General features: G+C 38.3%; 1 protein-coding gene across 1 annotated transcript in view; it reads right to left on the minus strand.

The window, feature by feature from the left end:
• Positions 1-1015: 1015 nt before the first annotated feature.
• MMP2 (matrix metallopeptidase 2) overlaps positions 1016-13223 on the minus strand; it is a 29544-nt gene continuing 17336 nt past the window's right edge. Inside the window, exons 9-13 of the mRNA XM_032121840.1 lie at positions 11518-11665; positions 7465-7601; positions 5508-5667; positions 2781-2890; positions 1016-2034 (exon numbers count right to left, since the gene is read on the minus strand). Of these exons, the coding sequence (XP_031977731.1) occupies positions 1931-2034; positions 2781-2890; positions 5508-5667; positions 7465-7601; positions 11518-11665 (659 nt within the window). The 3' untranslated portion in view covers positions 1016-1930. The remainder of the gene's footprint in view (positions 2035-2780; positions 2891-5507; positions 5668-7464; positions 7602-11517; positions 11666-13223) is intronic.

Consider the following 13223-nt stretch of genomic DNA (forward strand, 5'->3'; position numbering starts at 1 on the left):
TAGAGAATATTTTTAGCACTAGTGCAGGAAGATGTTTATGATCAGGACAGGTCATACAGCCCTGAAATGGATCCTGCTATGGTGGGAAGGTTGCCAGGTGTTTGTAAAAACTGCAATACTAACATTTTGCAATTACAGCTACTTTGTTTTGTGCTTTATTTTGTTGTGTCTGGTGCAAGACTAATTGTGAGGGCGATTAATGATTTCTAAAGAGAATGAGTATTCTGAGGAGGAGATAAGCCATCTTTTCTTTTGGCATAAGTAAAAATAGTGCTGGCCTATCTAGGTGAGGATTGTCTGTAGTAATTGACAGCTTCCTAAAGTGGAGTTATATCTGGATGGTTGCAATTGAAAGGTGATTTGGCAAATGCAGCCATTTTAGAAGAAGTATATTTTCAGAATATCACAGTAAGAAAACCTCTGCTTAGAACAGGAAAGTGCTGAGTGGAAACAAACATGAAGTTGTAGAGGACTTGAGAAGAAACCAATGGATCATGGGCTCAGGTCGTTACTGGTCAGTTCTGTGAATCATGGACTCAAAGTGAGAGATGTTTTTCAGAAGAACCTTGCCTCATGCAGTCCATAGAGGATTTTGAAGTGTTTCATGTGCATGGAGCTGGATAAGAGCCTTGGCCAGATGGTGTCTGATCTTATGGGCAGGATAAGGGTTTGCATCTCTGTTTCTCAAGCTTACATCCTCATAGGATACTTACATCCTCCCTTCCTGCCTGGGCTGTGGTGAGGCAGCCTGTGATAAAGAGTGTGGATGACAAACAGGAGTGTAAACTGTTCAGGGAGAGTAGTGGGCTTTGACACAGACGTGGAGCTGTATCATCTCTTCAATTAAATTGCTGCAGTTGCACCTTAGAACCAACAGAGAAAATAACCTAGGTTTCTAAATAAACCCTCTATGCACTTATATACTGGGGTAATGTTTTTGCCTTTGACAGGTACTGCACTGAAACATACTACTGAATTTATAATTTCAAGTGATACAAGGAAGCCTGGCCATGAGTAGTGTTGACAGTGTAATTTGATTTTATTGGTATTGTTGGCACTTCATGTGTGGAACATTCTTTTCTGGTTTATTTTTTAATGAGAAACATTCTATCAGATTGTGAAAAGAACATTTTCTGTTGCCCAATGCATAAGCAAAAAGCCTAATTGAACAAACCCCCCAATATTATAAAGAACAGAAAAAACCCCCATGTTAAACAATACTTGACTTTTATGTATAACGCATTGTCTTCAAAAATCGGAGTAGTTTCCATCCATATAAACAAGTTATATAGTAGTAACAAAGTGCATGAAGCAAATTGCTAAATTTAACTAATGTATTAAAATAAAAAGTACTTTAAAACAATACTTTAACACAGTTTTTTGCCATGATTCTATCATGCATCAACACAAAGCAGATCCTGAGGCAACCTGTGCCTTTGACAGTCTTTCTGTATTAATATGTAAATAAATGGAAGTAATGTTCAAACTCATAAGAGGGTGAAAAACATCAAGACAAACCATCCATTTATAACAGAGTTGTATTTAAAAAAAATAAAAATCAAAGTGCACTGCTGGTACATCTCACTTGAGCCTATCTGGTATGTGAATAACAGAGGGGCATGATCCAGTCTCCAAAGGTTCCATTGCTTTGTTTAAGCACCAAGGGAATAAAGAATGATGGCTGTTCTGTTCATAGCACTACTCTGACTAGCATGACAACGGGAAAATTGTACCAGAATATATACGTAAACATCTTTTGTATACTGAGGAGGCAAAGACTCTTAAATTATCTGATGTGTACAGTACTGGTACTTAGTGTTTTGGTGCCAGTACCAGACTGGTCCAGTAATTAGCATTCAGATCTATTTCTAATTACAGATAAGGCATATAACAAAAAAGTAAATATTTGGTTATTAATATCTCATATAGTTCAGCAACCCAACCAGTCAGAACTTATCTTGCCAATTTTAACAATCTTCAAACTCTTGTCTTCCATTTGTAGATAGTACTGATCTTTGAAAAAGTAGGTATATCCTGTTAAAATAAATTAAAAAAGCACGCTCAGATTATGGAGCACATAATTCTTGATCAAAGATTTTTTTGTCTTTGTGATTTCATGAAGCTTAATGAACCGGATGACTTATTTTCCCAAAATATTAATGTGTATTTGTATTATTAAAAAGATGTATTTTAAAAGACATTAAAATTCCCATCCTGTAGAAGAGGGCTCTTGTTAAATTGAGCCTTAATAAGATTACTAGTTTGTGAGCCAGAATTTTCTGGGATGAAATGTTTGCTGGCAAAATAGATGTTGAAAACGTGACTGAGTCAAGACTCATGTGACACCAGTGCTGCTTTCAGACTTTAGTGCGTATCTGTGCAAAATTTAAGGCCCGTTAAAACCATGGGCCAGGATCTCAGCTGGAGTTGATAGGAAGTTAAGAAAAACTGTGACATAAAACCCATTCATGCCTGTGATCAGGGAGATTGTCATACTTCAGTTCTGGTTGTGCTAGAGCAGGATGGTGCTGAAATGGTGCTGGGACTGTGTGCTGGTGTGGAGGAACCTGGGGAGGATCAAGGAGCTGGGAAATGTCCAAGTCACAAGGACTGGCTCAGTCATGCATCCTGGGGTTAGGACATCCTGATGCCTGTGCATCAGGCATTGGGTGGCTCCATTTGGCTCCTACTCATAGACCACAAGAAACTAGTCTCCAACAAGTTTTGCAGCAAACAAATAAGAGAACTTGTTAGTGACTTAAATGAGAATTACAGCTTACCACTGTCCCCAAGGCCCAGGACAGCATCGAGGTTATCTGGAACACCATTCCAAGAGTCAGCAATGAATTTAGGGGAGGCAAGCTCCATTTTCTTCTTTTCTTCATTGTACCTGAAGGAAATTATATCTCTACATTACAAATCTGCATTTAATCTTAAATTGTAATATAATTTTTCAGAGAGTCCTCAGCAAATGTGACTACATAAAACAAACAGAAATATAATAACTGAGATCGTAACATGGTTTCTATTTCATTATAATTATTCCTGATTCCTTTTAAATCTTGTGAAATTTTACATCTTTCCTTTGAAAATGCAATTATTGCTGAATTGAAAATACAATTTCTAAGGAAAATTCTTTCCAGAAATGTAATTTGGATGGGAATCGGTGCTGAGCGGGAGGAGTGGAGGCATACTGAGCAGCAGTGACATGGGATATAGTTTGAACCAATGACCCTTCAGGTGCTCAAGCACCTCTTCAGGAGCAGGAGACTTCAGAGAGGTTGTCTTTGATTAGTACTGGAGGGAGAAAAGCAATTATGTTCCCATTTTCTATTTGTCCATGTCCATAGGGATCTCAGGTTGCCTTCCCTCATTGCTCTATGGAACTACTTGGATTATACCCAAAATTACACCAGTACTAACTAGCAGTAGGTTGGTCAAAAGCAATTTAAATGATTCATTTAAATTCCTTACTATTTTTTTTTCTGGGCTATTTAAAGAAAATCTAGTACCTTGCTGGGTAGCTTTAAAACTTCAGCTGTGGAATCTGAGCCAGCTCCTTTTCCCCTCCCTCACAAAACTTTGCTATGCTCAACAGTCTTGTTATAATAACACTAAAATAGCTTGTGGCTGGAATGAAGGAGAGAGAAGGCTTCCAAAAAATGCATTTAAAGTAAGTGTGATAATGGCACAGGAAGGACTATGGTATGTAACTACTTTGATTCCATTGACAGAGTCCTTGTATAAAATGTAACAGCCACATACTTAAGGGTTATAGAGTCTGTTCGATGGAGTTGCATTTTTTTCTTTCTGAAATATTTGTCAACTGCTTGCTTTCTTCTTTACACAGATAGAAATCACTTAATCCTATTTTGTTTCCTTAACAATAAATTATGCATTCTGCAGTGACTGCACTTGATAAGGTACTTCGATGGAAATACTGTCTGTGATTAGAGTGATGAATTACTTGGAGGCCCTGCAGAACAGTTAATCAAAACAATAGCCGGTGCAGAGCAGACCAGCAGCTTTTTAACTCATAGCCTGTAGGTTTTAGTAGGAGTCTGAAGTGTTGCAGATGGCTGTATTAGAACTACTACTTGTAAATGTTTAAATGGTCTTCACAATAAGACATTAAAGAATGAATATCATTCTTTAGCTTTTTAGTTCTTTTTTTCTTTAGATAATTGAGAAGATTACTGTCCTTAAAGTAATTGAAAGTTATGATCAAGTGGCAATTGTGAAAGGGTATTTTTTTTACTTACAGGAATCCACAGTCGTTAGGATATAATAAAGTAAGTAATTCAGTTTAATCATAACATGAAATTAATGTTCACATAAAATGGACTCAATTATTCTGAGACCTCTTTTGATATCTTATATATAGAACATCTCTCAGAAGGAACCCTTACAGGTTGGAGAATCTTTTAGATTTCTGGTGGCTATTTCTGATGTTTAACTTTCCTCTAAATTGTCAGTTAATGAATGGGTCCACTTTCAGCCTGTTGTGTAATGTCTGCATTCCTGAAGTAAAGTCCTGTTCCTGGAACAGGCCTCTGACAGTGACTGCAGGAGTCAGTGCCTTTGCTTTGTTCTGATGCTATTTTGATAGCACAGAGGTAACTCACAAAGTTCCTCCTCTGCTTTTTAAGATGGTCTTTTGTGCCAGATCTTCCTGGCAATTATGATAATGAAATTCTATTAAATACAACTATACAATTAGTATACTCTTCAGGTGTAATGTGGGATATTTATTTCTACCACAGTAATAGCCTTGAGACATTTTAAGGGCATACTTAATCTAGGAAGATAAGAGCATGGTAGCAGGTCACCTGGGTTTCACTGTAAACATGAAAAGGATTGAGAGACTGTCAAAATGAATTGAAGCTAAGATTTTTCTCAAAGTACTTACAGATAAACTTGTGGTTTGTTCAGATTTCCTCAGTGCCAACTGTATTAGTAGAGCAAAGGTGTAACTGATGGTAGATCAGCTGCTGAAAGGATTTACAGTCATCCCCAGCATGCTTTGGTAGTCACACTGCTCTTTCCTTTAAAGCCAGTGCCTCTAAACCTGATGGCTTAGTGAAAGAATTTCTTAGGCAATCTGGTCAGTCTTTGGATTCAAGTGATTGGAGATCAGTGCATTTATAAGGAATTCCTTGCAGAGTTTTCCCTCAGTATTTGTGAGCTGACAGTATGGACAACTTGCCCCTCTTAAAAGCCAGGGACTGATGTGGGGCAGGTGCTGGTACATGGGGGCAGAGGGATGAGTTGTTAGTGGTGGCCAGCCTGACACACACTCCCAGACCTCTTCCATTGCTGTTTTTGAGGCTGTTTTCTGAGATACGTGCTAGTTTCCTGCTGCTGTCAGCACTGTCCTGGCAGCCCTTGTTTTACATTCCCGGAGGATGACCCCCTGTGTTTGGTCCCTGCCTCCTGAAGCTCAGCGTGCTTTCAGCCCTAGAGACAGCTCGGCTAACGGCATCCCACCGCCACTTAGTGCATCTTACTTCCAGTATCTGTCTCCAGCAAAAATGTATGTCCTCTTGTTTCTGCCCCAGTTAAAAGCTGCATCGACACGCTGCACATCAGGGGGCAGTCCCAGGCTGGTGAGTTTCTTTGGATAGCCTCTGTCCAAGTTGCTGGCTGAATAAACCCAGTACTCATTTCCTAAGTAGGGGAGAAAACAAAGCAAACAAACACTGTTTAATAATCCCTAACAAAAGGGTATTTCTTCTTTTTTGCTTTGCCATGTGACTTTTTATTGCACTAACTGTACCACTGGTCTTTCTAGTATTTTGCCATCTGTGAAGCACTAGATTACAATGCAAGTGGACTGTGATTACCACTGCTTTTGCTATTGAAGTGCTCTTTGCCTCAAAAAAAGAGATCATCTCTTTTCTCTTGCTTCCTACCTTCTTAGCTGACTTACTTTGAGGCAGACACTGTTGTGGGTAAATTTGGGTTATGCTAAAACAAGTAGTTTATACAGGAAATTTTTTGTACGATGAAAATTGTCTGAAACTGGGCAGGGGCACCTGATATTAAAATGCAGAAGCTCATGTTCGCCCTTTATTTGTTTTGTTGACCAATTTTATTGAGTGATTAATAGGAAGTTTTTGCTCAGAATTCCTGTTGTCCTTTGTCACACAACATTTTCTAGTGTCTCCCCAGATATGTACTAGTGGACTATGTAGTAGTGGCTCTGTGCTCTTTACATGGAATCGTAATTTGCTTAGTAAATACCCTCACTGGATTCACTGAAAGCCATGGAAAGATTTGTTCATGAAAGGACATTTCTTTGATTCTATGCTAGTGGGAAAGAAAGTAACTAAAGTATTAATGTTAGAAAAGTATAAAGTTCAGCATTTGAGATTCTTGGAAGTTATTGATTCACCATTCAGGAGTAAAGTGTGGGACTAACTAGTAAGTATTTTAAGACAGTTGTGTTATTTTCAAACCAATCTTTGTTTTTTGATAGTTCTTATTTATTTTTTTAAAAAGCAGGTTAGCTACGTTTTCCTGGAATTTTTAAAGAAAGGGAGAGGTTTAGATGTGATAGAATTATATATAATATATGCAATATTTGAAGTGTTTTGGTTTGCCTGAATTCTTTAAGTTTTTTCCCCCCCTCGATGTAAACTAAAGCAAATGGCCTCTGAGCCATGTGGAATAGATTATCATTACTTTTTTCTCTCCTGTATAGAAATGTACAGCAGCTTTTGCCATATGGTTTTTACATGACTGGAGATGTTTAGTCATGTTTTTAGTAGATATTGGGCCTCATTTTTGCTGGCTCAGTTCTTCATGTTGAAAACAGTCTCACAGCTCTGCTCATTTGGCCACTACAGCTGAACCATATGTGTGACAGACAGAGCAGAGCTTCCTGTCCTCCTCCTCTCCCATGGAGGCAGCTTGCACGGCTGCCTGTATCCTCTGCCTGATGAGCCACCAAGGAAGATGCTTGGAAGCCAAAGTGGAAGTCAGTCTTTGGCAAAAGAGAAGGAGACAAGGAAAGGCATGAGGAAAAAGAAAAAAGTAGTCCTCTCAAGCAACATGTGCTGAGATAATAGCTTAAGATGGAAAGAAATAGAAGAAAAACAGAGCAGCGACTGAGGAAAGAGAGCTCCCACTGTTGTTGCATTGCATTTTAAATAATGATTCTTGTTTGGCTTTGCTTATTGTTGAGTGTCTCTTTCTAGGTGGTTACAGCTCTCCTTTTGTTGTACTGGAGGCTGAATGCTGTTTAGAGTCTTTCAGATCCAGCCTTTGTCCTAAAATCCTGAGCATGGGAAGAGGGAGATGTCTCACCCTACCTGTTGGCTCTGCTGGCTCTTAGGCTGTTCCCTGTCCCAGGTACAACTCAGAGGAAAGTGAGCTTGAATGCAACATTATGCAAATGGATACTTACACTTTGAAACTTAAAACCCATACCTGTAAAAAAAATATAGCCTTTAAAACCAATACCTGAAAAAAATACAGCCTTCTCGTCCTGAGGGGCCTCATAGACAGCATCAATTTTCTCTGGCAGATCAGGCCAGAATGTAGCAACAAGAAGAGGACCTGTGGGTTTTCCTCGGGGGTTTACAGTCCTCCACATGAATCTGAGCAGAACAGAAAATTGTACAAGATCTACAATGAACTAATTCAGCAGCACATCTGTTTCTCATCACTTCTGGCACAGGCCGTATGAGCACGCACACACACACATGCGCACACACAAATTAGCAGCAACACACACTTGGAACTCTTCTCTTCACTGACTGAAAAGCAAACTCATTTATTTAGAGGCATGTTGCTAGAGGAGCTGCACCATAAGCTGCATGCTGGACTGCTGGTGAAATTGTTGCACTGATTGCTTCCTGTTGCTTTTTGCATCAGGGAAAAATTTATCCTGTGCTTTGAGTATACAAATAAACTCATTTACACAGCATTTAAACTGTTAGAGCCCTCCTGCTGCTGTGTATGGAGCAGATGGATGAGCATTTGACACAAGCAGAGTTTTGTATTCCATGAACTGCTCTTGCAATTACTATTGTAGTGACTTAAAGTTCAAATTTAATAGCAGTACATCACAGTGCTTGGAAGTGAGTTTGGCTGTAAAAGAAACTGCTAGCACTAAAAACGTTCATTAGAGAAATGCAAAGGGTAATTTATTGGCTATTTTATGTATAAGTAGGATGATCATTTGATTTAAGCCTTAAAAAGCTCTAATTATCTTTAAATGGCAGAGCTTTGTGCTGAGGGCTTTTGGTATTAAAAATAGCACTGCTATTTCCTCCTCCATAGAATGAAGAACTTTTTTCCCCAACAGAACAAAAGTTTTAATATGGTCATAAAATGAAAAATCAGCAGGCTGGTGGAATTGCTCTTGCACCAAGCTATAGTCATTAAATTCTGAGGTCAAACTGCTTTTACCATTAATATGTTTCTGAAGCTCAAGGTGCTACTGGCATTTTATTTTTTGCAGAGTATAAATTGTCATTATCCATTCCTGCCTATAACACTTATACCTTTGAGAAGCCCAGGATCTTAAACTGCATTTTTGTTTTGCCTAAAATTTGGAGGAGCAGTCCTAAATTAATTTAACAAATTGCTGTATTTTTATCAATAACGAAGATAATAATATATTATTGTATCCTTGTTGTGGATACATAGATGTATATATATATAACATGTACAAAAATATCTCTGAGCATGACTCATAATTTTCATTTACAAAAAAGAGGCAAAGAATAAGCCATTTGACTAATTACTGCTCTTGAAAGTGTTAAAATACATATGAAATGCTGTAATAGGTAATACCATTTGTTTCATGCATCTCTTTTTAGACAGAAAAGCAGATCCAATATGATATGGAATGGAAATTCATAAAGAAAGTCCTTATAACACTGCATTCATAAAAGTAGTTCCTTTAAAAACCCGAGTTACAGAATTCTCAGTCAAGTTTGAACCTGATTTATGGCTGAATCAGCTCCAGTAATTGCTATCTGCATGAATTTCAAACTATCCAGGGCCAACAGAGACTTAACACCAGGTTTTTAATAAACCACACATTTCAAGGGACTTGTTAAATTGGTGAGGTTTTCTTTTGGAAAGGGAAACTTTTTCAAAGCTGAATTTTATTTTGTTTTTGAATTGGGTAGAAGGTATTTTTATTTCTACACATCTTACTGAGGAAATGGTGAAATTAATTATTTGGCTTTCTAGTTTCAGTTTGAACACAATAAAATGTTTTAACTCATCCCTATTAAATCTTAATATTACATTTCTAGAGGGTTTTAATAATTTAGTTACAGTAAGTATTTTACATCATCTTTTAACATAATCAATATTTGCCATGATGATGATTATTATTATATGCAGTTATCAAAAGGACCCAAATCAGTGGGTCTTTTTTAGTGTCCTGATAAATTTCAAAGTGTGAACTTTTCTTCACTCTCAGAACAAAACTATCTATGGAAATGCTGTTCTTGGGCATTCTGTGCCCAGTGGAAAAGCTCAACTGTTCTCTACGGCTAACAGCACCTTCAGTAATTCCCTTTTCCCAGTAATTTCCTTTCCTTGATTTGAGGGGGGAGGAAAAATACTTTTTTTTTTTTAAAGAAGTAATCATATCTGACCTCCTTTTTGCTGTTTACTCTTTGCCTGTGCCATGTGACAGTTGGATTCTATGGTCATTTTCATGAATCATAAAAGTCACACGACACATGATAGACAGTGGTTTCTTGAATGCCAAAAGTGAGTCACAATGCTGTTTGCTTGATACTTGGAAAGCTGCAAGACTGACAGGCAAAGCCATTCCAGAGCAAAACAATTCAACAGTTGTCTGCTTTTGCTGCATGCTAGATAAAGGCTGAGCCAGTCTGAACAGATTGTTTTGGTATTTGCATAGTTCTTAGTCCAACTGTATCTAAATGCAAAATACTTCTATTTTGTTTGGATTATACAGAATACTGGATCACTCTGCTGGTTTAGGAGTAGATTTTACATTGTTACTTTGTGTGACTACTAGTTTAGAAGAGCAGAAGCAAGGTGGAGATCTGGCTGAAAACCAAGGCCCACAAGTGAGCAGAAGAGGAGCAGTAGTTGGGAATAGTGTGGAACTTGGTAGGGGTTTTACTGCTCTGAGAATGTTTTTCCTCTGAAGGTGCTGAGCTCAGGTGACTACTTCAGCTCTCTGATGACTAAGTTAGCAAAACGGGGCACTGGTTTTGACAAACTTGTTCTGGGTTCATGGGGCCAGGCCTGTGTGGCTTTGTGAGGCTGATCTCTTGTTACTGTGGGGCTGTTTGGTGGCCAAGGAATGACTGTTCCTTGCCAGTAGGGATCACTGGAATCTTAGCCTGCTGCTGACAGGGCCAAGAAGAAGAGTACAAAAGGTGGCAGAGGTATCCCCACAGACCAGATGAAATGAACCCTTTTTGCCACAAGCAGCTGTAATATAAATAGGGAATAATATGTTCTTACAATCAGAAGGTTTAAATTCCATTTCTGCATTGCTAAAACACAAAGCCTGTGATAAAGATTAAGTCCAACTTCAAACCTAAAGAACCATTATTCTGGGTATCATATAGATTGGCTCTAGAAGGAAATGCACTGAAGAAATTATTGTATTTACCCTTTAAAATCACCTGACTATGTTTTTTTGTTACTAAAAGCTGGTGAGTAGAGTTAAACCATGCAGCATATTAATAAAACTTCATATATCTAGCTGAAAATTTGAAGCTGGAGTAGATGTCTGGACTCAGGTATATCACCAGGAGATACTAATAATTTTTAAATTGCTATTTTGTGAGGGGAACTTGTATGTTGGTTCCTGTTTCCTTTTAAATTTCTACTGACAACTGGCAAGGAGCAATGAACAGCTGAGTTGCAATACTTCCCTTAGCTTCAGATTCTTGTATATGTTTTTATATGATAGGAGACAGTGTTTGATTTAGGCACGCTCACTGAATGTGTGTGGACCCATATCTTCAGTGGTGTTGGGAAAATGTTCAGGGTAACTGAGGATAAATGATTCCAAATTTGGCATTGATTTATGACAGGGAAAAAAGGAGCTTTAGTGTCTCTCACAATGGTGCTGCCAAGTCCCATAGTCCATAGGAGATGCTCTTCATTGCTGAGTGGCTGGGTAATACAGGCCCTGGCAAAGGCAGTGGGAGCTGCAGCGGTGCAGCCACCTCATTTTAATAGGAATGTCTCTGCTTTTGCACAAAAAATGCCTTTGGTGCTTTCTGTCTTAGAGGCTTTGCACACATGTAACCTATCCCAATCACCAGTGCCCTTGATGTGTTATTACAGCAGCCATGAGTCACATAGTGCTGTTATTTAATGACTTTGGACTCAACCTGAATTAAACTATTTCCCTGAGGAGTTGATTAGGGCACTTTGCCATTTCTGAGCACACAAAACAAAGGCTGGATGTTGTGCCTGATGATAAATTTGTAGATTTTGGTGAATAGGTCTTGCAGATTCCTTCACTTCAGGCTCTCTTAGTAAGCAATTTGTCTCACTTACCTATCTTTGAAGAAAAACGTTTCTCCTCTAATTTGTGCGACTCCATCAAATACAATCTCATGCTTGCAGAGCTCTGGAGTGACAGGTCCAAGGGTCGGACGTGGGCCTGGTCCTGGCCCTGGTCCAGGTTCGACATCGGGTGACACCTCTGTGATGGTGAACAGAGATATTCTGTTACACTGAAATGAAATACTGCACAGGTTACGTGGGGAACATGAGCTGCCATGGGTTCTAAAAGGGTAATCATTTGGAGTGAGTTCTTGAAGTAGGAAAAACTGATAATAAAATTGCTTCAGAAGGAGGATGGTTGAGCACAGCTGAGGAAGCCTTGACTTCCAGTCCTGCCTTGATCCTCTGTGTGGCCTCATTGGAGACATGGTGCCTGTGTGTGTCTGTCTGGGCTGAGCTGCCTGTTTAACCTGAGAGATAATTAGAAGTGACTGTACTGGGTTCAGAAGTGAACATCCCAATTCTTATTTTGCTGGCTTCTAAAAAGAAGTTAAATAAATTTCAAAGTCCTTGTACTCAGAATTATCTGCAGCTCTGCTGAGAAAGATGTCAAAGTGGATTTCTCTTTTTTAAAGAAGTGCCAATATCTGGCAAGTTACAAAGATGCATTTTGAGCCATTTGTATGATCTTTCTGCCCTCACCAAGAATCAAATTGTGCTTTTCAGAACATGCACTTTGCCATCTGGTTTATTTTATTTGGTTTTATTATTTCGCTGCTGCTTGTCTTGAGGCATTTGCTATTTTTTTCTCAGACATTGGGTTAATTTACTGTATGAGAAAAAAAATGGAGTGTAGCTGATTTGTGATGATAATAATAATGGTAGAAAACAAGGTTTTTTTGAATACTTGTTTTACATAGAAAACAGTTTGTAAAGGGTTATATCAGTTAAAAAGGAAGAAAGATAGTTTTGTCTCAGATCTTGAAGCATGCTTTAAGAAAATTGGGTTAAGTTCTGAGCTCTTATCAAAGATACACAGTATGAGCTCAGAAAACTCACTTACAAACCTTGACCATGTCTCAATTCCCATTCTTAATTAAAGCAGAACAAGGAATAATGAAGATTCAAATCAGATTTTTGTCTCATGTGATAATAATTTTGATATATTCTTATTAAAATTTCTAAGGTGTGGAAAACTGTAGAATATAGTCAGAGTTAAAAAGATCTCTCAGTAGAAAAATGAAAAGCACAGAAAGAGAAATGGAATATGGGAATGTCTACTTAATTGACTGTAGTATACCTGTGCCTCTGCAAGGTAGAAAATGTATGCATGAAAGGAATTTTAATCATGATACTACGTATGCATTTTACTAAGACTGTCTGTGGAGAAAATAACAAATGTTAAAGATGTAAGTACATAAAATACTTAAATCGACTTTTTCTCTAGGAGACTGCCAAATACATTTACATTGAAGTTTCAGCTCCCACACTTTCTGCAAACGTTATTGTGGTGGTACAGCCTGAACTGTGGGAAGGCAATGTGAACTGTTTCCAAGCTGGGACGCAGGAAACAATGTCCTTCCCGTTTTGCCAAGGGTCACAATCTGGGAAGCTCAGAGTGTTGTAGAAAATAACATCCAAACCCACGCACATCAGGTATTTCAAGCTAGAGACAAACATGGCATTTCATTGTCCCGTAAAAGCACTAGAAATTTTCACCTAAAGGTGTGCTTATGGGGTGCTTTGATGCTCCTTTT

Source organism: Corvus moneduloides, chromosome 12, assembly GCF_009650955.1.
Source record: "Corvus moneduloides isolate bCorMon1 chromosome 12, bCorMon1.pri, whole genome shotgun sequence".
Lineage (NCBI taxonomy): Eukaryota > Metazoa > Chordata > Aves > Passeriformes > Corvidae > Corvus > Corvus moneduloides.